Source organism: Diabrotica undecimpunctata, chromosome 5 (assembly GCF_040954645.1).
Source record: "Diabrotica undecimpunctata isolate CICGRU chromosome 5, icDiaUnde3, whole genome shotgun sequence".
Lineage (NCBI taxonomy): Eukaryota > Metazoa > Arthropoda > Insecta > Coleoptera > Chrysomelidae > Diabrotica > Diabrotica undecimpunctata.
Window position 1 is genome coordinate 143,710,327 of NC_092807.1, and position 24,990 is coordinate 143,735,316.

Here is a 24,990-nt window from a genome sequence, read left to right on the forward strand (position 1 = left end):
TTAATGCAGCACGACCTGTTTATACTTAACATACAGTTTTCTAAAAACAAGGTACTTTTCTCTTTTCAACATCTGCCTATACCTTCTCTTTTATACTTTTATTACTGAGTTTTTTAAGGTTTTTAGTTTTAAATGATTTTTGTAATTTGTACATAATCCACAGTATTTTCCTGTTTTTGTGAGAGCTTTTTGGTTATAGCATATTTCTTTTGCAATTTTTTTTTCATATTATCTTTTGCTATGACGGTTTGTATCTACAGCATAACTTACTACCGGTCTTATCGTATTTTATATATCGGTATTTAGTTTATCCACATTTATTTTTTCAATTTACCTTATATTTCGACTGTTCAATAATATTGATTTGGGAAAAAGACGTAATAGATATATTTCTAGTGACAATACAATTACATAGATTACACTAATGCGAATAATATGATTTTACCAATCTTCTTCGTAGTCATTCGCTCGTGTATGAACATCGTGACATATATTGTAGGTATATATTTATATGTGAAGTATTTTTTGACGCCATTTATCTCTATTTTCAGCTATACATAAAGGAGCTTGTCGTTTGTGATTCAAGGTAATATGTGAGTAATCTTCATCTGGGGATTTTTCCTTTAACTTTTCTTGGCCTTCTTCTTTTTCTTCCTCTTTATAAGCAATTCTGATTGGTTCTTTACTGATTACTGTTGTTTAATTTTATGAGTTGATATTGTAATAAAGTTCTTTTGCTCTTATGTTAAATCTGTGGACCAGTCTTTGCAGACTATCTTCATTTTGGGCTATCAATATTGCGTCGTCTGCATAACAGAGTATTTTGATTTCTTTGTTTCCCATTCTGTAACCTCTTCCTTTATTGATACCTTTAATGATTTTATCCATAATTCAATGAAAGAACATAGAGCATTTAAGAAGTAAACGAGTCCCTGTGTCTTACCCTGCTGCATATGTCTATGTGTAAGTTGTCCGCATATTCTGACTTCCATTTTGTTGTTTTGGTAGATGTTTTCAATAGTTTTTATGATATTAGGGAAACTTCTCCATTATATTGTCAAATGCTTTTTTCAAGTCAATTAATGCTGGTTTATTATACTCTAGTGATTTCTCAGTAATTTGCTTTATGACAAATATTGCATCTGTACCCGATCTCCAGTACTAAAACCTTGTTGCTAAATTTCTCCTCTGATTTATTAGTTTTTGTAAAATTTTACTTGTAAATTTTAGAGTAGTATTTAACAAGTTTACACCTCTGTAGTTTTCTGGCTATTTTTATCTCCCTTTTTGAGATTTATTGTGTTTTATAATTTTGTTAATTAATGTTGGTAATTGTTCTGACATTGCTGCTAGACAATATTTCAGTAATTCGCTTGGTATTTCTTCTACCTGCAGTTTTTCTATTCTTCAGCTTTTCGAACTTCCTGTATATTTATATTAACTTCTTCATTTGTGGTAATTTCTGGTGTTTCTGGTTTTACATTACTATTTTACTAGTATTTTAGATAGTCAATCCATGTATCTTTTTTATGTGTTTTGGTTCTATTAGTTCCTCTTCTTCCGATATTTGACCACTTATAAAGCGCCATATTTCCTTTTGCAGACCATAAAAATCATGTTCTATTTCTTTCGAAAAACTTTCCCGGTAATCATTTTTATTTATGTTCATGTGTCTCGTTTCTTATTGTCTTGTAATTATCGTATGCTTCTTGTGTTTTAGCTGACACATATTTCAGGTAAGCTTTTTTCTTTTCATTCTTCGCCCTGGAATCGATTTAATTTAATTTAGATTTGCTGAGCTTTGTTTAGAACTTCCTTTGCTGAATAAATAACACATAGCACGCCCCATCGCAATTTGAGCCACAAGAATCTTTTGCACTTTTCTTCTTGTCATGATCCGTGTTTCCGCTCCGTAAGTCAACTTGGGCAACACACATGGATTAAAGGTTTTTCTTTGAAGACATATTGGGAAGTCTATAATTTGAAAATATGGATCAACTTGTCGAAGGCTGCTCAAAGTTAATTTTATATGACGAAGAAGCTCAAAGATTTGATTATCTTTTTCTATGCGAATCTCGTGACCTAGTTATTTATATTCCATTATCTGGTCTATGGGTCTGGTTCCTACGCATATATGTTTACTGACTACAAGATTTGACATCATCTGGATTGTAGATATATGTACTTATTTTAATGGTTTTTTAATGTTTTTATTGAAAAAAACAGAAAACAAATCAAATTGTTGATAAAACAGACATACGAAATGAAATGAAAAATACAGAACGTGGTAAAAAATCAGTGAAATTTCAATGACCAATATCGTGTATTGCCTCCCCTTGCTCTAATAACCTCTTGCAGACGACGGGGCATACTCTCAATTTTTCTCCGGATTACATGTTGTGGTATGTTATTCCACTCTCTCACTAACAGATCCTTAAGCTCCTGTCCGTTGTTAGGAGGAGGTGTATGGGTTTGAATACGTTTTTTCAAATCGTCCCAGAGATGTTCGATGGGATTCAGGTCCGGAGACCTAGCTGGCTGGTAATTCCAACTTCGTCCAAGTATTACATACTGATCCTGGCAACGTGTGGTCGCACGTTGTCCTGCATAAAAACGGCGTTTTCTCCAAGCCCTGCCATGTTGGGCATAACCTGTTCTTCCGGAATCTCCGTAATGTACCTTCGTGCAGTTAGGTACCCATTTTCGATAAAGGGTAACTCTGTGTGGAAGTCGGAAGATATACCTCCCCAAGCCATGACCGAGCCTCCACCAAATGACATTCTTGGAGCAATGCAAGCTTGTGAAAATCGTTCACCGGTTCTCCTCCAAACTCTTACACGTCCGTCGGATCCAGTTAGGCAGAAACGGGATTCATCTGAGAATAACACTTTGCTACAATCGTTAATTCCCCAATGCGCGTATTGTCGAGGAAAAGCTAGTCGTGCAACTCGAGGCACCCGGCAAAGTGGCGGTCCTCTAGCCATTACCCGAGAAGATAGCCAAGAAGAACGAAGTCTTCTTCTGACTGTTGCAACACTAATATTGCGATTTCGTACTTCCTCTAGATGATTTTGATGCATAACCGCAGTTGAGGTCCGGTTTCGTAAAGCCTGAAACACAAGGAAACGGTCATCTAGTGCCTTGGGCATTCTTCTTCGTTCAGAGCCAGGTCGCCTGATTAGAAAACTTGCCTTCTGAAAGCGTTGAAGCACTCGTTGAACCGTAGAAAGGCTTACGCCAACAGTTCTTGCGACTTGCCGTTGAGTGTGACCGTCTTCCACAAGTGCAACAATTTGTGCCGTTTCAACAACAGTCAAAGGCATTTTTGTCAAAAAATAAACACTAATAATGGCACTAATAAACACTAATGGTGGCAATAATAAACGTTTGTCCGTTGCATTTGAACAGAAAGTCGAAGTACAAACGAGACATTTAAAACAAGCGGAGTTACAGGTAACGTTCATTTTGGGAAGTGTGCACATTACCGCGAAATCGGCACTATTGAAATTCTTTGTTACAAAGGAAACCGCAGCAATTCTCAGAAACATGCATTAGTTTGTATTTGTGTTATTATTATTTACGATAAAGCTCGTTAAAAATGAAATCGGTGATTTTCAAGGTGACTCGGATTTTATGATCGCGAGTGTATTATATCATAAATGTTAAAGCTGGTGGTTTATTATATTCAGTTCATTTTTCTATAAGATTTTTTATTACTAATAGATGCTCGTTTGTTCCATAGCCTTTTCTAAAACCAGCCTGTCGTTCTTCCAAGTGCTATTTTCTAGCGATAGTTGGCGATGACTGCTGCAAATTTTGTGTCTTGGGCTTTTCTTATTAGTGATTGGAACTCTAAGCCAGTACATGCTTTGATGTTTCTTAGCCACGTTATTTTTTATCTACCAGGACCTCGCGTCCCTTCAATCTTACCTTCCATTATCAGTTGTAAGAAGTTATATCTATCGTGCCTAAATACGTACCCTAGATAAGCTATTTTTTGCTTTTTCACTACGCTCGATGCTCGATCCATGTTCATCTGTCTCAGAACTTCTTCGTTTTTGACGTGGCATGTTTAAGGAATCATCAGCATACGACGAAATATCCACAACTCATAGCTTTCCAGTGAATATAAAATTTCGCCAAGAGATGCCACAATGTAACTTTAAAACCATTTACAAAAACCGGTCGCATTCTTAGGAAAGCGTTTCTGGTCATTTCTGGCATATCTCTTGATCTGGATCAAGTGTATTGTTGATTAGGCAGCCAAGATACTTATATGAATTTTTCTACCTGCTTTGTTCTATAGGTTGATAGTAATACGAGTATAGCTATGGGCGAGTATTTACTATATATTTATGTTAGAAGAAATATGCGCAATACTTTATTTTTAATTATTTTTTTCTTTTAGTTACAGGCCTCAATGTATATATAGCAGTAACAGCAGTTTATGTTGTCTGTATATTTTACGCTTCACAAGTAAGTATTGTGATAGTTTGTAGATGCACCAAAGCACCAATATTAAGCTTATAAGCAAAATATCGTATATAAAAAAATTAAAATACAAACGTTTATTGCCTTAATATAATTTACATTTTACACTTAAGATATTTCAATTTAAGATAGCATGACTTGACGTACCGTTTCTGCATCGCCTACTAGTTAAACTGCTTCCTCTCGGACCTTGAATATTTCTGTCATCGACTTCTTGGCTTCTTTTTCTGTAAGTACTTGTTGTCGGTATCGTACCTACTTTCCTGATTGGCTGTCTTAGGCAACCACCCAGCTAGACCCTGATCAGCTAGGTCGATTAGTCTGTGTTTGGATCTGTACATCCTCTGGATCCGATTCTTGGCGAGGATATCCCTGGTCTTTAGGCGTCTTTTTGTGGCTTGGTGAAAGAAGTATCTTGTTCTATTCTCAGCCAGCTCCCTTAGTGGTGTATACTGGAGCCTTTCTTTGATGGTTCCATTTGTTATTCTTTCTTCCCACGTTGAGCCATTAATGACGCTGTAGCATGACGTTTCTGTAGCTTCTAGCTTTTTCCAGTTGGTTTCCGAGATGGAGCTCAATACTGGGACAGCGTAAAATATTACCGATCTAACGTAGGCCTGGTATACCTGGATCTTCTTGGCCTTCGTTAATGAAACTAGACCTAAAAATACAAGGAAGTATTAGTTTCTTTGTAAGTTTTGCTTTTACCTTGATTTGTTTGGGTTTCCTCGTGAAGTTGAGTTTCCTATCGAGATGGACTCCTAGCTACTTGACTGAATCTTCTCCTCCCCTTCCTCCCCTTGTGATTTCTACTATTGGTGGATTTTTCTCCTGTGTAAACATGATGAATTGCATCTTTTGAGTGTTGATCTTGATTTTCCATTTTTCCGTGAATTCTGTGATGTATAATAATGTATGTTGTATGAAATGGGTGAGAGTATATTGCCCTGAGGTGTCCCTTCTTGGATTTCTTGAATGGACATCTTTTGGTCGGCTGAAACTTGAAAGGTTCCATTAGTTAGATATGTGTCACATATGTTAACTAAGTAATGATGTAATCTAGCTCTGTCCATCTTGTGGATTAGGGCTTTCTTCCAGACCATATCATATACCTTCTCAATGTCTAGGATGGCCATTCCTGTCTTCTGTTTCCTGTTGAAACTGATCTTCGTATCGCTGATTACTCTTGCCAGTTGTAGTTCGCAGTTTCTTTCCCTTCTGAATCCAAACTGATCCTTCTGAATGATTTTTCTTCTTTCTGCATGTTTTATCAGCCTTTTGTAGATGATCTTTTTCCGTATTTTTCCTATTGTTTCCAGTAGTGATATTAGTTTGTAGTTTTTTGGTCTTCTTCCGTCCTTTCTTGGTTTTAGTAAAGTGACGATCTTGACATGCTTCCAGTTGTTCGGAAAGTGAGCTTTTTTTAGTCAGTATTTGAAGATACAGTAGAGTTGCACTACTATCTTCTTTGGCAGTTCCTTGAGAGTTATGTTGTGGATGCCTTCTGCTCCTGGAGCTCTGCTTCCTTTTAATCTTCTAATGATTTTAGCAACTTCTGTTGGATTGATGTAGTTTTCTTCCTCTACTAAAAATACGTTTCTTCTTTTTATCCTCTCGTATTCTGTGTTGTCCTCTCTATGGTTCTTGCATCCAACATGTTTTTGTTTTGCTTGTGTGTTGCTGCCATTCTTCCTGCAACTGCATCCACCTTTTCTTGGGTTTCGAAGTCAGTTCCCTCGTCGTCTATTATTTGCGGCATCTTTTGTTTTCCTCTTCGCTTGGCCTTCAGCATTTGCTACAGATTTCCATGGTTTTCTTCTGCTTTCCTGATGTTGTTGTACCTCTTGTTTTCTGTGAATCTCCTAACTCTGTTTTTGTCATTGATGATTTCCTTCAGTTCTTTCGGTGTGATTAGTTCTCTATTGTTCGTCATTCTTTTAGGGATGTTGTCTTCCATAGCTTGCTGGATTTTTCTTGTTATTTCTTCTATTTTGATTCCCACTTGTTCTGTTAATTGGAATTCTCTCTTCATTTCCATTTGGCATGTATAATAAAAATTAATAAAGTAAATTACCAGCTCGAAATAACTAAGGCCGCCCATCCTAGCATTTCAGTATTTCCGAGTATTACCGAGAATATGTCGATGAGTGTACTCTTTATCGTTTTCTTTACTCTTTACTCTTTTGTATTGCTCAGACATCCCCGCTCTGATGAATGAGTTTAGTATTGAATACAGAAAAGAAGACTGGAATATGTTTATTGATTCATCCAAAACTAGTTTAAAGGTTGTTTTATTACAGAATGGTTACATGTACGCGTGTACACATTTTGGTAATTTAGTTCATATGAGAAAAAGAGCTATGAAAATTTACATGTTTCTACATGTGTCTACATAAACACGTAGAAATAATTGTCACTAATATTAGTTTTTATAGTATCTATTACTGACGAGTACCACGACTTGACATGGTTTCTCTTTAAAGTCTTTTCACTTGGAATATGCAATTTAAACCTAATACGAACGTGACTGCGAACCACGAATCGTTATTTCGAGAAGTCGTGTCGTGGCGCTACTTCTGTGACATTCGCCTCAGCATTTTACTATAGAGAAAAAGTAATACAACGCCAGTATAAAAGCTTCGCTTCAATAAAAAAAAGCGATTTTAAATAGAATAGCTACTTTCATATCGATGTACTCGAAATCACGAACAAATTTAATTTTGAGTAATTAATTACATTTAAACATTTTAGGGTGGAATGAAGGCAGTCATTATAGCAGATACATTCCAAGCGGCTGTACTTATTGGATCTTTATTATTAATAGCTGTTATAGGGCATAATTTTGTAGGAGGAGCAGGAATTATTTGGTCACAAAGTTATACAACTGGAAGATTGGAAATTTTTGAGTAAGTTATTTTCTCTCTAATAACAAAGTCTTTTATACACAAAACAATAGTTTTCAACTTGTCAATATATCTATCTTCTTCTTATTATTATTTCAATACACATTAGACCTACATAGAAACAATTAATATTTTAAGATATTTAGAGAAGTTTTCTAGAAGCACAATAATTAAAGATGAAGGTTCATCATCAGTTGGCGCTACAGCCCTTCGTGAGCCTTGGCCTGCTTCAAAACATTCTTCCATCCTTCCCTATCGAGTGTCTGTCTTCTCCAGCCCCTCACTCCAATCTCCCTCAGATCTTCCTGTACATCGTCCAGATATCTGAGTTTAGGTCGCCCCCTTCTTCTTCTTTCGACCGGCCTGTTTAGCATAGTTATTTTAGTGGGATCACTCTCATCCATCCGCATAACGTGGCCCACCCACCTTAGGCGGTTTATTTTGATGGTCTTCACAATATCTGCATCACCAAAAAGTCTATAGAGTTCAAAGTTATATCGCCTTCTCCACAGACCTTGTTCGTTTACTCCGCCATATATGGTCCTCAATACTTTTCTTTCAAAGACTCGCAGTAACTCTTTATCTCGGGTCGTCATTGCCCATGTTTCCGATCCGTATGTGAGCACTGGGCGTATTATTGTTTTATAAAGTTTGCACTTTGTTGCTATTGACATACTTCTCGCTCTTAGTTGAGGGCCCAGGTCAAAATAACAGCGGTTAGCCACGCATATTCTTTTTTTTATTTGGATGTGTTATTTTTGTAGTCTACCAGTGATCCTAAGTAGCAGAATTCTTCTACCATTTCTATCGTTTCGTGTTGCACCTCTAAGTTATTTTATTGGATTCTTGATATGGCCGGCATATATTTAGTTTTCTGGATGTTAATCAGAAGTCCGATGTTTTCTGCGGCAATTTTGATACGGATGAAAGATGAAGGTTAGCGTATCTTTTAGTGTCAGACTAAAAAATCATACATGAAATCACACAGTTTACTAATAAGTAATTACTTTGCGAATTTTGGTTAAAATATCTTTTAATTATATTTTAGTTTTAATCCAAATATGACAGTTCGTCATAGTTTTTGGTCTGTGGTGATAGGTGGTACATTTTACTGGATGACGATGTTTTGTTCGAACCAAGCTTCCATTCAAAAGTATTTATCAGTTGAGAGCATTGGGCAAGTTCGAAAGTATGTATATTTAATTTAAATAAATCATGTGTTTTTACTGAATATTATTTATATTTATAATCTCAACAAGTGTATTTAAAAATCTAAAAATTTTAGAGCCATATGGACTTCTTCCATAGGTCTTATATTAATATATTCAATCAATTTTTACACTGGAATGATTATGGTAGCTAATTACAGAGAATGTGATCCTTTAACAAACGGGGAAATATCTGCTACTGACGAAATTCTACCGTACTACATTATTACCGTTATGGGACACATGAGAGGGCTGACGGGATTTTTTGTAGCGGGCATATTTGCTGCAAGTCTGGGGTAAGTACTAAACTTTTTAAAAGGAAACCAAGAACTGATTATATAAAGCCAATTATCTATTTTGTACCCAGGTTAGATTAAAGTAAAACAAAACTATTATATAAGCAACAATTACGGTTAAACCACATAAAAACAGTAATCAAATAAAAATATATCGAGTAGATAGACAAGGGGATCCAATATCACCTAAACTTTTGAATTACGTCTTGGAACAGAAGATCTTGTTTTTAAAAGTTGTCACTGGAAAACAGAAGGTACAATAATAGAGATTATTGAATATTTAAAGAACTTATGTTTTACCGATGATATAGTCATCTGTCACGAAATTGGTTTGAAAAATAATTTTGGAAATACACAATACATGAAAAATCTGGTACCAAGCGAAAATCCAAAAGTTGACTGCAACTGGTTCACTGTGCATTAGTTCGCAAATATAAATTCTTAGGTCATGAAATTCAAATTGCTAGGGACAACCTAACTGCTTAACTGCAAAGAAGAATCACTTTAGCATGAGCCGCATATGGATCTCTATAAGATATCTTTAAGAGCAACCTGCAAAATTATTTGAAAAAGAACACGTTCGACAAACGTGTGCTTCCAGTCATGACTTAGGGCGCCGAAATACTTTCCTTAACCCAGAAATAAGAAAAAGGACAGGTGTCACAGATGTCATAGAGCATATAGCATGGCGGAAGTGTAATTGGAGGGACAGAATGAATGGCGGGCGGCGGACCCAAAAAATTACAGTGTGAAGACCACGAGCCGACAGAAGAAGCAGAGGTAGACCACCTACACGATGGACAGACGACGTCAAAAGAATCGCTGGGAATTGGCTGCAGGAAGCTCCAGACTGACAAAACTGAAAGAAATTAGGATCACTATCATGATCATGATGATGATGATAGTCATTAAAGCTTTAAGATTTTCTTCTTCTTCTTCTTCTTCTTATAGTTTCATACCATCTTCGCTATCGTGGCTTTATTAACAGCAGCTCTAAATAATGATGTAGCCGATTTTCCTTACCATTGTCTTAGATTTCTCAGCCATGATGGTCTTCTACAAAGAAGACCCAGGAAATCTACCGTTTACTTTGGATCTTTCTCTTAATGATCAGACGCATTATATTTACGTTATGTTGTTTGGTTCAGTCGTCTAAGGACCTCCTCAGTTCTATCGTTGTCTTAGTAGTAGTCAGCTTATTCTTAGTAGTCGTATGTATATCCACATCTCAAAGGCTTCCAAGCGTTTAAGCACAGCCTCACTTAGAGCCTGTGCTAGAAAATTATAGCAATATGTCATTGGAACGCGAAGGTCACTACTAAGATCGTGGCTGCAACGTGCGTTCCTCATTTTTAGAAATGTAGCTCGGGCTCGTTCTATTCGGCTTTTAATTTCTACGGCTAGATCCTAGCTCTCATTGATACTTCCGCCGAGATGCATGAGTTTCTCTACTCTGTACGGTACGGCATCTCCGACTTAGATTTTGAAGATCTTTTCCGCAATTAGCCAGCACTAAGGTATCATTTGCTAACCTCTTTAGAGCAGCGTTATCGAAAGTGCGAATTGCCATGATGGTTGCCAACCTTCTTAGAGGAAATGGCACATGAAGAAGAAGAAGAAGGTATCATCGACATATCTAATATTGTTCTTAGTTACACCACTCACAATATTACCTTCTGTTATCTTTATTTAGATTTCCTTAAATATTGTCTTTGAATACAAGGTAAAGAGTAAAGGCGAGAGTATATAGCCTTGTCTCACTTCCCTTTTTATATTTATTTCATCCGACAGCTCTTGTTCACTTTTTATTCTTGCCACTTGATAACAGTATAGATTTGTAATTATTCGTAAATCTTCATCGTGCAATCCTTCTGTTTTCAATATTTCTAGCATTTTTTTATGTTCTTTATGGACCTTGTCAAAAGCCTTTTCAAAATCGATTGCACGTATGTATACATTTTGATTTATATCTTTGCATCTCTGTATCAGTACTTGCATGCAAAACACGGCTTCTCTCGTACTCAATCCACTCCTAAATCCGAATTGAGTATTGCTAATTATCGTGTATATTGTGCAATGTATTACTTGGAGGAAGATCTCCAAAATGTTAGTCATTAGACTTATTGTCCGATAATGACTGCGTCTTTGCACAACGTTTCTTTGGTATTGTGACAAATGTCGACTTCAAGCCAATCAGTTGGTAATATCCCAGTGTTATAAATTCTGTTAAAGGAACCACACGGTGCTTTAATTCCATTTCACTTCATCAGGGCTAAGTGCTTTTTTATTTTTTGTCGTTCGTATTGCCGTAAATTTGTGTTACAGATGGCCCTGCTATGGTAATCGTTGTATCTTCAAATATCAGAAGTGTAACTGTTTCCTTATTCAACCTTGTAAACCTTTTCAATCTCAGTCATATTTTTTCTACCAAAATATTTCGACCTGTTGGTACATCTGCACTTGGATATGTTTTGACTGCTAATATTGAATTTCTGTATCTTTTATTTATACATATAAAGTCCAACTGAAAAAGTTGGTTTAAATATAAATCTATCTAAGATTATAATGATAACATATTTAGTAACTAATTAACACATAAATATCTACGGAAGAGGAATAGAACATACAAATTAAAATATACAAACCAATGTATTAAAAAGACGAATAAGTCTTGAATAGTCAGCATATGGAAAACTTCGAGAAAAATTTAAAAGCAATCTCCGGATAAGTCTTAAAAGACTACTGCATTATCAGTGCATTTTATTAGTACTAACTTAAGGCGCAGGAACACTCAACCTAAACTGAGAGTGACAGAAAAATGTAACGCTCCATAACTCTACGTGACAAAATTAAAAAGAACATAGATATAAGTAATGAACTGTGACTGGCATCATTGAATGAATCTTGTTCTTCTCCATGTATCCTCTCCTTACCAGAGGTTGACAATCATCCACTGAAATTCTTCTATATCTCGTGCTGACATTTTGAACGAATAAACACAACATATAGCGAGAATGACGGGTACACGTAAATTCATCAATAATTAGCATAAATGCAGGTAAATGGTTACAAACCACTACTTTTTGATAATTTGAAAGAATAACGAAGTTTGGGTCTATTTCAGATATAACCCTATATTACGAAGGTATTTGACTGGGTCAAATTAAAAGACGTTATCCACTTACTGTGCGCAAGAGAGATACCTCTAGGAATAATCAAAACGATCGAAAATATCTACCAAAATAACACAATAAAAGTAACAGTAGAAGAATAACTAGCCGACCCTATTGAAGCTGGCAATGGGATAACACAGGGAGATTCCCTGAGTCCTCTATTGTTCAACCTGATTATGGATGAAATAATAAAAAAGTAAGAACTAAAAAAGGATACCAAATAAGACAAAAACAACTTAAAATAATCTGCTATGTAGACGACGCAATACTATTATCTCAAAGTTAAGATGATTTACAACGTATGCTGTACCGATTTAATTTAAAGATGTAAATTAGAGCTGGTCAGCTAGAGTAGAGAAGGTCAGATAATAGAACAAGTGATGGAGTTTAAATATCTAGGTATCACATTATCTAGCTACGGAAAGCTCGAAAATGAAAGTGGAAGATCAAGTAAATAAAGCAAACAGAGCCGCAGGCTGCCTAAATGAAACAATATGGAGAAATAAAAATATCGGGAAAGAAACGATAGGCAGAATTTACAAAATAGTCATCAGACCAATAATGACATACGCGGCGGAAACAAGACCTGACACAGAGAGGACAAAAAGGATGTTAGAAACAGCAGAAATGAAAACACTTAAAAAAATTAATGGTAAGACACTATGGGACAGAGCTAGAAGTACAGATATAAGACGTAGATGCAAGGTGGAGAACATCAAGAACTGGGTAAGAAATAGAATAGAGTAGAATGAAACGATCATATAAGCCATAGATCATATAAAATGACAACAAATAGAGTAGTAAAGATGGCAAGAGACGGTTCCCCACTAGGAAGACGATCTGTAGGAAGACCACGAAAACGATGGAATGACAACTTACTGGAGGCACATTGAAAAACAGACAGAGTCATGTCTATATAATAATAATAAGAAGAAGAAGAAGAAGAAGAAGAAATGAAGCCCATGTGAGGATAAACGTTGACGATTATCAGCACGATGGACTGATGAGTTAAAGAAAGTAAATAAAAATTATATAAGAGTGGGACAGGACAGATAGTAATAAAAACAAGGAAAGGAGATCTATGTTTAGCAGTGAACGTTCGGGGCTGGATCTTGATAACACAGATACATAATAATATATTATAAATACATTGCATTCACTTATAATTTGCTATAATATTAATTTGCTTTCTTAACCATATTAATATAGTTCAATTTATCTAATATTTTTACAGCACCGTGGCTTCAGCCTTAAATAGTCTAGCAGCTGTAACAATGGAAGATTTTATAGAATCTGCATTAAAAATTAAAATTCCCGAAAATAGAGGAGCGTTAATAGCAAAATCGTTATCGATAGGTTATGGAGCACTAAGTTTTGGTTTGGTAAGTATTGACGAAATGTCTCTTCCCTTACATATCTTTTATTTAGCAGTTGGCCGTGAGACTTTTATTCCAAACCTCATCCTTTTATTAAAACCCCACCAAGAAGTTCTGTGTTTTTGATAAAAGCCACAAATTTTATTATGGATAGTCTAAGGATTTATCGTTTATTCATACGAGGGCTACTTACGTTACTTTGTAGAGGTATGTTAAAGTAATAAAAGGGAAAATCTCAGTGGTTGGCTGTATACCACAAGTAAAAAACTTACAGTAAAGTAAAAAATTTCTAGTATAATATATATATATATATATATATATATATATATATATATATATATAAGTATAAAATTTTTAAAAATATACCATCTTACACTAGAAGTTTTTTACTTCAGTGTATGTTAAAGTCTTCGCTACTTTTCTAAGTAACCGATTAAAAACTCCTCCTCATTTCTTGAGCACTTGTCAGAGCGTGGCGACACTCTAAATATTGTTAGCTTGCTGTCCAATCATGTTGTAGAAAAACAGCTTCATGTAGCGATTTTCTCACCAGACTCATCATTTGGTGTGCCCATCGTGTTGGAGATCTTCCTCTTGGTCTTCAGCCTTCTACCGTTCCTTCTACTATCAATAAATCCATAGTCCCCGTTCTTCTGACTATATAGCCGAAGTAATTTAGATATAGTCGGTTTACTTTTTTTAATACCCTGTCTTTTATATGAAGCTGTTCCAGATTAATTAATATTTAAATGGGAATAAGCCACAATTAAAGGTTAAAATACATTTATTGACGTTTCAATTTCCACTTCGGAAATCGTTCTCAAAATACAAACATTAGTAAATTAAACAAATTTTGTTTTTGTTACTTAGTGAAAAATTCTTCTAATAATTTAATTTTATCTGACTCATCTATATTGACAATTCAGACATACATTATACATTTTAAAGTAGACGACTTTAAAATGATATTGCCAATATTGTTGAGTTGCGTTCCTGGGACGACTTTACTTATAAGATAGTTCATTCGATTACATGAAATCAACTTTAACGTGAGAATATCCGTCAGAAAAAATCATAACATGTAATTCGTCTTTAAAAAGACAAATACATGCCATGATGACAGTAAAATTCTCCCGTTAGTGATTCCATAGTAAATTATGAGGGAAAAACCAGGAAAAAACCTCATAATACTATCCCGACATGGTAAGTATTTGATCTTGCATTTAGTTTACCTTCAATAAATACCAAATTCCGATTTTATATGTTTGTTATTTAAAAAATATAAATGATGTATTCTCTATATGTTACTGACTTACCAATACTGGTATTTTCCTTTTAATAACTTCCTCTTTCAATATGGGTAACCAGATCCTACTACATTCTGCCGAGGAATTCGCGACGCAATTGGTCTCATTTAGCATAATTAGAGCCGCTTCTTTGATTTTTCTCTTTTTACCATCAGTTTCTTTTAGGACTATATTTGAATCATTCCATTGAACCCTATGTTCATTATCCCATGCATGTTTACATATTTGAGATCTATCAAATTCTCTATTTTTAATATAGGATTGATGTTCACTTATTCTAACATTTAATGGCCTTGATGTTTCACCCAAATAAAACTGATCGCATTCACAAGGTATATATAACAAAGTATAAATAACAAACATATAAAATCGGAATTTGGTATTTATTGAAGGTAAACTAAATGCAAGATCAAATACTTACCATGTCGGGATAGTATTATGAGGTTTTTTCCTGGTTTTTCCCTCATAATTTACTATGGAATCACTAAAGGGAGAATTTTACTGTCATCATGGCATGTATTTGTCTTTTTAAAGACGAATTACATGTTATGATTTTTTCTGACGGATATTCTCAAGTTAAAGTTGATTTCATGTAATCGAATGAACTATCTTATAAGTAAAGTCGTCCCAGGAACGCAACTCAACAATATTGGCAATATCATTTTAAAGTCGTCTACTTTAAAATGTATAATGTATGTCTGAATTGTCAATATAGATGAGTCAGATAAAATTAAATTATTAGAAGAATTTTTCACTAAGTAACAAAAACAAAATTTGTTTAATTTACTAATGTTTGTATTTTGAGAACGATTTCCGAAGTGGAAATTGAAACGTCAATAAATGTATTTTAACCTTTAATTGTGGCTTATTCCCATTTAAATATTAATTAATTTAAAATGCCACAAGAAAATAGCTTCAGAACAAGCTGTTCCAGATTTGACAGGTTGGTTTTGTGTTCTGTTCAGGACACTCATAGAATTCTTCTGTAGACCTACAGCTTCGATCTTCGACACTTCTATCGATTCTTTTGAGTCCATGTTCCAGTTGCGTTTGTCGCAATGAAAAAATTAGGGCATTGACCAGACTGAGCTTAGTATTCCTTGTTATTGTAAGGTCTTTCCATATTTTAATTATGATAGCTGTTGCCGTTCGGTCCATCGCTAGTTTACTCTAGGTTACCCTTAAGTATACAAGTCTTTCTACGACTTTGAAATTCGCCACTTGGTGTATGTACCCTGTCTACGATCATTATTTTTGTTTTTTTTTGCGGTGTTGATCTTAAGTCCGAAATCTTCGCTTATCCGGCTTAGTCGGTCGGTGATGGTAATTATTTCGAGTTCATTCTCGTATATCATATTTAAGTGTACCATCTGCGTATTTCAAGTTACTGTATTTCTACCTCCTATAGTGATTTCTTTATCCCATTCGTCTAGTACTTTCTCCATTATTTAGTCAGAATATATGTTCTATAATAATGGTGATAGAATGCATACCTGTCTAGTTCCTTTTTTGTTTTGAAAGCATTTGAATACCTCTCATGTACTGTAACTTTGACTGAGTTTTTATCATACAGACTTTTTATAAGGTTAGCTAGTTGGTTAGGTACTTCCATATTTCCCATTGTACTCCAGAGGAGATCCCATAGTACTCGTAAATAAGTCATGTGTAATATTAAAACACAAACATCACAAGCAATAGAAATACGTAGAGGAGTACGACAAGGATGCATTTTGTCACCGCTGCTATTTAATGTTTATAGTGAAAACATCTGCCAGGGAACCCTTTTGCAAGCAAACGATGGAATCGTAATCAATGGAGAGGTTGTAAATAATATTCGATACGCAGACGACACTCTACTAGTCGCAAAAACAGTAGAAGAATTACAACGATTAGTTACAAATATAAATATTGCCTGCAACAATTATAGCATAAGTATCAATATCAAAAAAACCAAGTATATGGTCTTCAATAAGAACATGACACAACCAGCACATATTAGTATAAACGGCATTCAAATTGAAAAAGTATCAAGTTACAAATACTTGGGTACTTCAATAAACGAAACTGGAGACCAAAACAATGAAATAAAAAGACGTATTGAAATTGCCAGGGCCACTTTCATAAAGGTGAGGAAATTCTTCTGCAACAGAGATATAAGCGTCCCTCTCCGATTAAGAATGCTAAGGGGCTACGTATTTAACACGCTATTATACGGTGTAGAGGCCCGGACTCTCAAGCAGAACAATATAAAAAATATTGAAAGTTTCGAGATGTGGTGCTACCGTCGAATGCTGAAGATAAGTTGGGTTGAAAGAGTTACAAACTTTGAAGTAATGCGAAGGATAGGAGAAGACCCAGAAATTTTGTCAACGATCAAACGAAGAAAACTCGAATATTTGGGTCACCTGATGAAAGGACATAAATACGCATTACTTCAAAATATAATGCAAGGAAAAATAGAAGGAAAACGGAATCCAGGCCGTAGAAGAATGTCATGGTTGCGTAATTTGAGAGAGTGGTTTGGCTGTACCACTAATGAACTCTTTAGGTCAACTGTAAACAAGATCAGGATAGAATTGATGATTTCCAATCTCCGATAGGAGTGGTACAAGAGGAAGAAGAGGAATATTAAAACAAATCATTTAGGAGAATTTTTTTCTACTTAATAAATAAAATTTCAATTAACAAACTATTCAAAATATTTAATATATTCAAAAATAATTTATATTTTTAGGTATTTCTGGTAGCTAATTGTGGTAGTGTTATGCAAATTGCTATAAGTTTTAATGGAATGGTGGGAGGGGTAACGCTTGGATTGTTTACCTTAGGAATGATGTTTCCATGGGCAAATTCAAAGGTTTGTGTTATTATTTATCATTTTTTGTTTTGTATAGTCGTTTATTTAAACATTGTTTCATAAAATTACAGATTATATTAATCTTACCAAACACTAATTGATTAGTACAAAACCAATGTTGAGAGTAAGTAGAATTACAAAAATAGGTGTTGGTATTACTTATGTAAAAATTGGTGTGACTTATTAAATTTAAAAAGATCATAACCTTTGACTGTATTACATACGGGCTCTTTTTTTATTTTTATCTGACCTCACAACTCGAGGTTAGTCTTAGCCACATTTACTACTGTCTCCTATTTTCTACCATCTGGTTTTTCGCAGATGTCGAAGAACTAAACACGGAATTCACGGAATACGTATAGAGAAAAAGAATATCAGAGAAGAAGAATATGACCCCATATCGCTGGGAATGCAATATTAGAAAACGATAACATCGAGGAAAGCTAGGAAAAACTCAAAAATAACATAATTAATGCAGTAACAGAATCACTTGGAGAGAGGAAAGTAACGAACAATAATATATCAAAAAATAAAACTCCACGATTTAGAGACGAATTAAAGACAAAATGTGAAGAAAAAAAGAAAGCCTTTTTACAATACTGAAGACAAAAAACACAACAGGCATATAACCACTATAAATGAATCAGAAATGAAACGAATACCTTAGACAAATAAAAATGGTAGAGCTTCTCAAAACAGATGGAACACGACTTCTACGAAATACAAAAAGAAACATGGAGAAGGATCAGAGGACAAAGAAAAGGGATGAACGAAATAATAAAATAGAAATACATTCAGAGGGAAACATGGGTAGACTACTTTCGATCCCTATTTGCTAAAGGTGACGACAATGAACCACCAACACCAGAGGTGACGACAAAAGGAGAAATAAATATTGAGAAAAGAGAGGTAAAGGAAGCGTTAAGGAAATTAAAAAATAGAAAATCACCAGGAGAGAACAGAATATCGAACGATCTCCTAAAGTACTGAGGACCAGATCTGACCAAAACTAATCCAAAAAATAATAGAAAAAAAAAACAGAATTCCTCAAGAATGGAGATCAAGCATGGTAATACCTCTCAATTACAGAGGCATTAATTTATTAAACACAACACTAAAATTAGCAACCAAAGTGATAACAAATAAACTAAATAAAATTATAACACTAGCAGAAGAACAAAGTTTTAGGTCGGGAAGATCATGCATCGACGCTATATTTATAATGAAGCAAGTGCAAGAGCAATCATTAGAATACAACAAACCAGCATATCTGTGGACTTAATTCAAATTAAAGGACGTTATCCACTTATTGTACACAAGAGAGATACCTCTAGGAATAATCAAAACTATCGAAAATATCTACCAAAATAACAATAAAAGTAAAAGTAGAAGAAGAACTAGACGACCCTATTGAAGCCAACAATAGGATAAGACAGGGAGATTCCTTAACTCCTCTATAATTCAACCTAATTATGGATAAAATAATAAAAAAAGTAAGAACTAAAAAAAGATACCAAATGGGAAAAAAACAACTTAAAATAATCTGCTATGCAGGCGACGCAATAATACTCTCTCAAAGTGAAGATGATTTACAACGTATTCTGCACCAATTTAATATAACCACCAACAAATTTAACATGTTAATTTCCCCAAAAAAGACAAATGCAAGGTTACAACAGCAAATTTACTAAGATGTAAATTGGAGCTGGAATATGAGATAATAGAACAAGTCATGGAGTTTAAATATTTAGGCATCACATTATCTAGCTACGGAACGCTTGAAACTGAAGTGGGATATCAAGTGAATAGAGTAAACAGAGCCGCAGGCTGCCTGAATTAACCAATATGGATAAATAAAAATATCGGGAAAGAAATGAAAGGCAGAATTTTCAAAACAGTCATAAGACCAATAATGACATACGCGACAGAAACACGACCTCACATAGAGAGGACAAAAAGGCTGTTAGAAACAGCAGAGATGAAAACACTTAAAAAAATTTATGGCAAGACACTATGGGACCGAGCTAGAAGGACAGATATACGACGTAGATGAGAGACGTAAGACCACGAATATGATGAAACGACAACTTACTGGAGGCACATTGAAAAACAGACAGAGTCGTGTCTACATAAAATGAAGAAGAAGACCTCCGACGATATTTTACTTATTTCATATTCCAAGCTAAAATTGAACAGTGTCAAGGGGTCTTCTTGTCTGAGTCCAACGCCTAAATGGCGTTGATGTTTTGTTTCCTATCTTTACCTACGTAGGTATATGAGTTTGTCACGCACATTTGTTTTAATTCCACTAATTTTCTTGTAATCCCTTTCTAGAATTGCTAGTCTAGTTTGCTTCTTTTTCTGGAATTGTATTCATTTTTTGTATTTTGAGAAATATTTCCATAGTGGAAATCAAGTAATTGCATTAAGATGAAACAAGAAAATAGCTTCAGAACAATATGAATTATTTATATAAAATTTTAAGATTATTTGTGTGTTTAATAATTAAGGTGGACAACCCTACTACTAAATGTGGGTGTATAGAAGAATCCTGAAGATATCATGGACCGAGCATGTAACAAACAACGAAGTCATGAGAAGAATCAACAAAAGAATGGAAGTATTGGAAACCATCAAGACACGAAAGCTGCAATACCTGGGGCATGTTATGCGTAATGAGAGATACAACCTACTTCAATTGATTATACAAGGAAAAATCCAGGACAAGTGAAGTGTAGGAAGAAGAAGAATCTCATGGTTGCGTAACTTGAGGGAATGGTACGGATGCACATCAATTGAACTATTCAGAGCAGCAGCATCTAAGATCAGAATAGCCATGATGATTGCCAACCTCCGTCGCGGAGATGGCACGTGAAGAAGAACCCTACTACAGAATGGCTAACTTACTAGCCGATAAAATTTTTATTTCAGAGTCAACTCTAATTAGGACTTTTTGCGAGGGTTCGATGTTTTCATTACGTATCAGCTTTTTAAAAAAGAAACATAATTAAACATCTCATAATTTTTCAGGGTGCTCTAGTTGGAAGCACAATTGCAGCAGCTTTGATCACTTTTATGTGTGTTGGGCAGCAAGTTGCTATCGCTAATGGTCAACTTGGGGAAGAAATGAAACCAACCAGTATTACAAATTGTTCGTGTCTAAATACAACATATAAGATTGAACCAATGTATTTTATTGAGAGGTAAGACAATAGTATAGTAACAAAATACATTAATACCCTCTTTAAAGCCTGTTTTTTATATTTCTTGATCACATATCTTCTTTTTGTTCATCTTCTTCCTCTTTATAAGCAATTCTACTTGTTCATTGGCGGATTAATACCTCTATGGAAGGTTGTTACTCCATCTTTTAAGCGGTCGTCTGATATTTCTTCTGCCGATTGGTGACTTACATCTTCCTATTTTGACTTATAACGTCCTTCCTCTGCATATAGCTTTTTTAAGTAGTTAATCCACGTATCCCTTTCTATGTGATTTGGTTCTATTAGTTCCTTTACCTCCGTTCTTTGACCTCTTATGAAGCGCCATATTTCCTTTTGCAAATTTAATAATTTTTTTAAATATCTAAAATGGTTTGTAATCTCCTTGATTGATTTTCTTGTTTTAGTCGAATTTTATAATCGGTATTAATCAATTTCCACAAACAAACTGATGATCTTACAAGGATATGCGGCTTTACGATATTTGACAAAACAAAAACAAAACCAAAATCTAAATGAAAAGAGATTCAGATTCAGATTCAGAAAAGAGAGAGAGAAGAAAAAAGATAAAATAATAATTAAAGCCATGTTTTGTAAAACGTCTACACCAATTTTCTTTGGCCTTTCGTATTTCGGTTCTTATTTGTCTCTGAATATTTTTGGACATTATTTTGTTATTCTTTGATTTTTGCTTCTTTCTTCCATGGGTTGCAGTATATTGTCATTTATCCAACTTTTTCTCTTCTCTTTTTTTTTCTATTATATGTTCTTCTCTGATCTTGTTAAAAGTTTCACATATATTCTGGAGTGATTCTTCTGAATCATATGTTTGCTCCATGTTACTTAGCTTTTCTGAAAGAATCCGTGCAACTGTCTCCTTTGTTTCCTTATCTTCTAGTTTTCTCATATCACATTTTTGGTTACTATTCTTTCTTGTAACCTTTTTAAATCTAAACCTACCACTACTACTATCGGTTCACAGCGTTCTCCGACGCCTTCCGACTCCTAACCGGGGTTCTTCTCTATTTAACCATAGGCCTGGAAGGATTTCTCTTTCCTCTAGTTCTTTTTCAGTTCCCTCTCTCCAGCTTCTTCTCCGCCTTTCTATTTTTCTTCTTCCTTGTGGTGTCCACGTCAAAATCTGTTTCGGAATCCTGTCATCTGGCATTCTCTGTACATGGCCTAAATTAAATCTAAACCTAAATTCACCAATTCGGTTTACCGCCTCGGTGAACTCTACTCACAATTTAAGTATTTCCGTTTCTCAATGAAACACTCTGTATAGTTTTGATTTCCATTAATGTTGAATTTTATTTTTTGTTGTGGATTGTAATCAAAGAAATTATAAATTGCAGGGAATTTGTCGTAGCACTTAAGTTTATCGTAGGCACTGTTACAATGAAATAACAACAAAATATCATTTTTGAAAAGTTTTTTAGTAATGCATTTTATAATAATTTAATTTCAATTTCAGAGAACCAGTATTTCTGCTGTATAGAATATCTTACATTTGGTACTCTGGCATAGGACTTATAACAACGATACTAATAGGTTTAATCATATCCCTACTCACGAAACCAACTCGTTTAGAAGACCTAGATGATGTGTATATATCGCCACCCATAAGAAAACTATTGTACTCTTTATCAGATGGCACCAAAAAATTCCTTAATGTTCCAGTTAAGAAAAACTTTCCAAAAAACAATATTGTTAAGGAAATGACAATCAAAATAGATCAGGAAGAATATCACGAAATCAAGCAAAATAACTTTAATGAGCAAATTAAAAATAAAATACGGAAAATATCGGCACCATCGTAAAAGATACACATTACTTACAAACAATTAACTGTGTATTCAAAACGTGTCAGTATTTTTACTGAAAGTATTAGATTTTTTCTATATAGTACTTACTCCTTTCATTGTTCGGCCGCATCATATTCCTGTTGTGATTTTCTTTTCATATAATTTATCATCTCACGCGACTAATATTTGGTCATCTGCGAAGAACGGCATAAGAAGTTTATTTTCCCATCATTATTTCATATTACGGCGTTTTTTAGCGATTTCTCTAGGGATCTGTTTAGACAAATCTTAAACAAGGTTGATAACAAGCAATAACCTTGTCTTAAACCGTTTAAGACGTTATAAAAACGGTTTCCTGTAAATAATTTTGTGTTATGTCTATATTACATGTAAATGTATATGTATAATGAAACATGATTACGATAGTTTTAGCATTTCTAATTAAGGATTTTTTTTTGTAATTGTTAATACATATTTATTGTTTATAGTTTTGCTTATTAAATATTTTGTTAATTGAGAAACTAGTTTTTTTTCTTATTATGTTATGCTGTCACTGGACAACTTAAAAATTTGTGCCGGAGAAATATTTTATGGTCGGAAAATATTAAACTGGGTGTTTTAAAAACTCGGGTGTAAAACCGAGAGCGATCGGACAGTCTCAACAAGATCCGCTAGCGGGTATATATATATATATATATATATATATATATATATATATATATATATATATATATATATATATATATATATATATATATATATATATATATATATATATAATATATATATATATATATATATATATATATATAAATATATATATATATATATATATATATATATATTTCTTATTTCAATGTCATTCTATGTTCTTATTATTATTCGACGATGTCTTAGTTATTCGTTGTTCTTATAATTTGCGCTCATTTGCGCCCAAATTTTTCTATCTTGTGCTATTCGAGACCACGTTGTTCCTATATCATAATCCCATCTGAGATTCGGGCGCCTCTTTGGTCTCTTAGCGTTCCTGGGGTACCACATAGCTGTTCTAGTGGTCCATCTGTTGTCTGTTCTTCTTGCTATATGTTCTGCCCATTGCCATTTCAGGGATTTTATTCTTTGGATTATATCAGTCACCTGGGTTTGCCTCCGTATCCATTTAATTCTTTTACGATCCCTCTTTGTTATCCCTTGCATACATCTTTCCATTGCTCTTTGAGTTACTTGGAGTTTCGACGTTATTTCTCTCTTTAATATCCAAGTTTTACATCCATATGTCAAGACGGGTAATATGCATTGATCAAATACTCTCTTCTTGAGATATCGTGGCATTTTGGACTTGAAGACTATGGAATTTTGTCCGAATGCTGACCACGCTTGTTTTATTCGTCTGTTGTTTTCCGGAAGTAGTGATTCCGATTTATGTATGAGCTGTCCCAGGTATATGTATTCGTCTACTGCTTCTAGCGAGGTTTCATTAATTTTTATTTCCACGTTGGCGATCAGATCATTGCACATTATTTTAGTCTTTGCTAGGTTCATTTTTAGGCCTACCTCATTGCTGGCTGTATTAAGGTCATTAATTTGTAGTTGTAATTCTTCAGGACTTCTAGCAATTAGAATGATGTCATCAGCGAATCTAAGATGGTTTAGGTATTCTCCATCTATACATAGACCTTGGTTGTTCCAGCCTAATTTCCGGAAGATATTTTCTAAGGTTGCAGTGAAAAGCTTAGGGGATATGGTGTCTCCTTGTCGGACTCCTTTCTGAGTGGGAAATTCTGGGGTATTTTCATATATGCTTACTCTAGCTGTGGCCTCTTTGTATATATTTGCTAGCGTTTCGACATATGGTTTATCTACTCCTTGGTCGACAAGAGCTTCTATGACTGCTCTTGGGTATACGAAGTCAAATGCCTTCTCGAAGTCTATGAATGCTAGCGCCAGTGGTAGATCATATTCTTTTGTTCTGCTCATTACTTCTCTTAATGTTTGAATATGATCCATTGTGCTGAAGCCACTTCTAAAGCCTGCTTGCTCTCGGGGTTGTGCAGCGTCAAGTGTGTTCTGTATTCTGTTGTTAATGATTTTGGTGAATACCTTGTATATCACAGGCAGCAAGCTGATCGGTCTATAATTTCTAATGTCTTCCTTGCTACCTTTCTTGCGAATGAGCATTATGTTGGCTGAATTCCACTTTTTCGGAATATGTCTCGATTTTAGACAGTCTGTGTATATTTTTGCTAGGATTTTCCAAGTTGTTTTACCAGCAATCTTTAGAAGTTCGGCTGTAACACCGTCATTACCGGCTGCCTTGCCGTTCTTCATGCTCTTAAGAGCTGCCTCTACCTCA

At 34.6% G+C, this 24,990-nt stretch overlaps 1 protein-coding gene across 3 annotated transcripts in view; it reads left to right on the top strand.

Annotated features, from left to right (window-relative positions):
• Positions 1-23,149, top strand: part of LOC140441917 (sodium-coupled monocarboxylate transporter 2-like) — an 81,020-nt gene extending 57,871 nt beyond the window's left edge. For 2 of the 3 annotated variants that reach the window (XM_072532916.1, XM_072532915.1), the window contains exons 5-12: positions 4,409-4,476; positions 7,243-7,397; positions 8,443-8,583; positions 8,680-8,898; positions 13,306-13,453; positions 17,489-17,611; positions 20,642-20,814; positions 22,307-23,149. In XM_072532916.1, coding sequence (XP_072389017.1) covers positions 4,409-4,476; positions 7,243-7,397; positions 8,443-8,583; positions 8,680-8,898; positions 13,306-13,453; positions 17,489-17,611; positions 20,642-20,814; positions 22,307-22,652 — 1,373 coding nt within the window. In that variant the 3' untranslated portion in view covers positions 22,653-23,149. The remainder of the gene's footprint in view (positions 1-4,408; positions 4,477-7,242; positions 7,398-8,442; positions 8,584-8,679; positions 8,899-13,305; positions 13,454-17,488; positions 17,612-20,641; positions 20,815-22,306) is intronic. The other variant, XM_072532918.1, reaches the window with a different exon arrangement.
• The last annotated feature ends 1,841 nt before the right edge of the window (positions 23,150-24,990 follow it).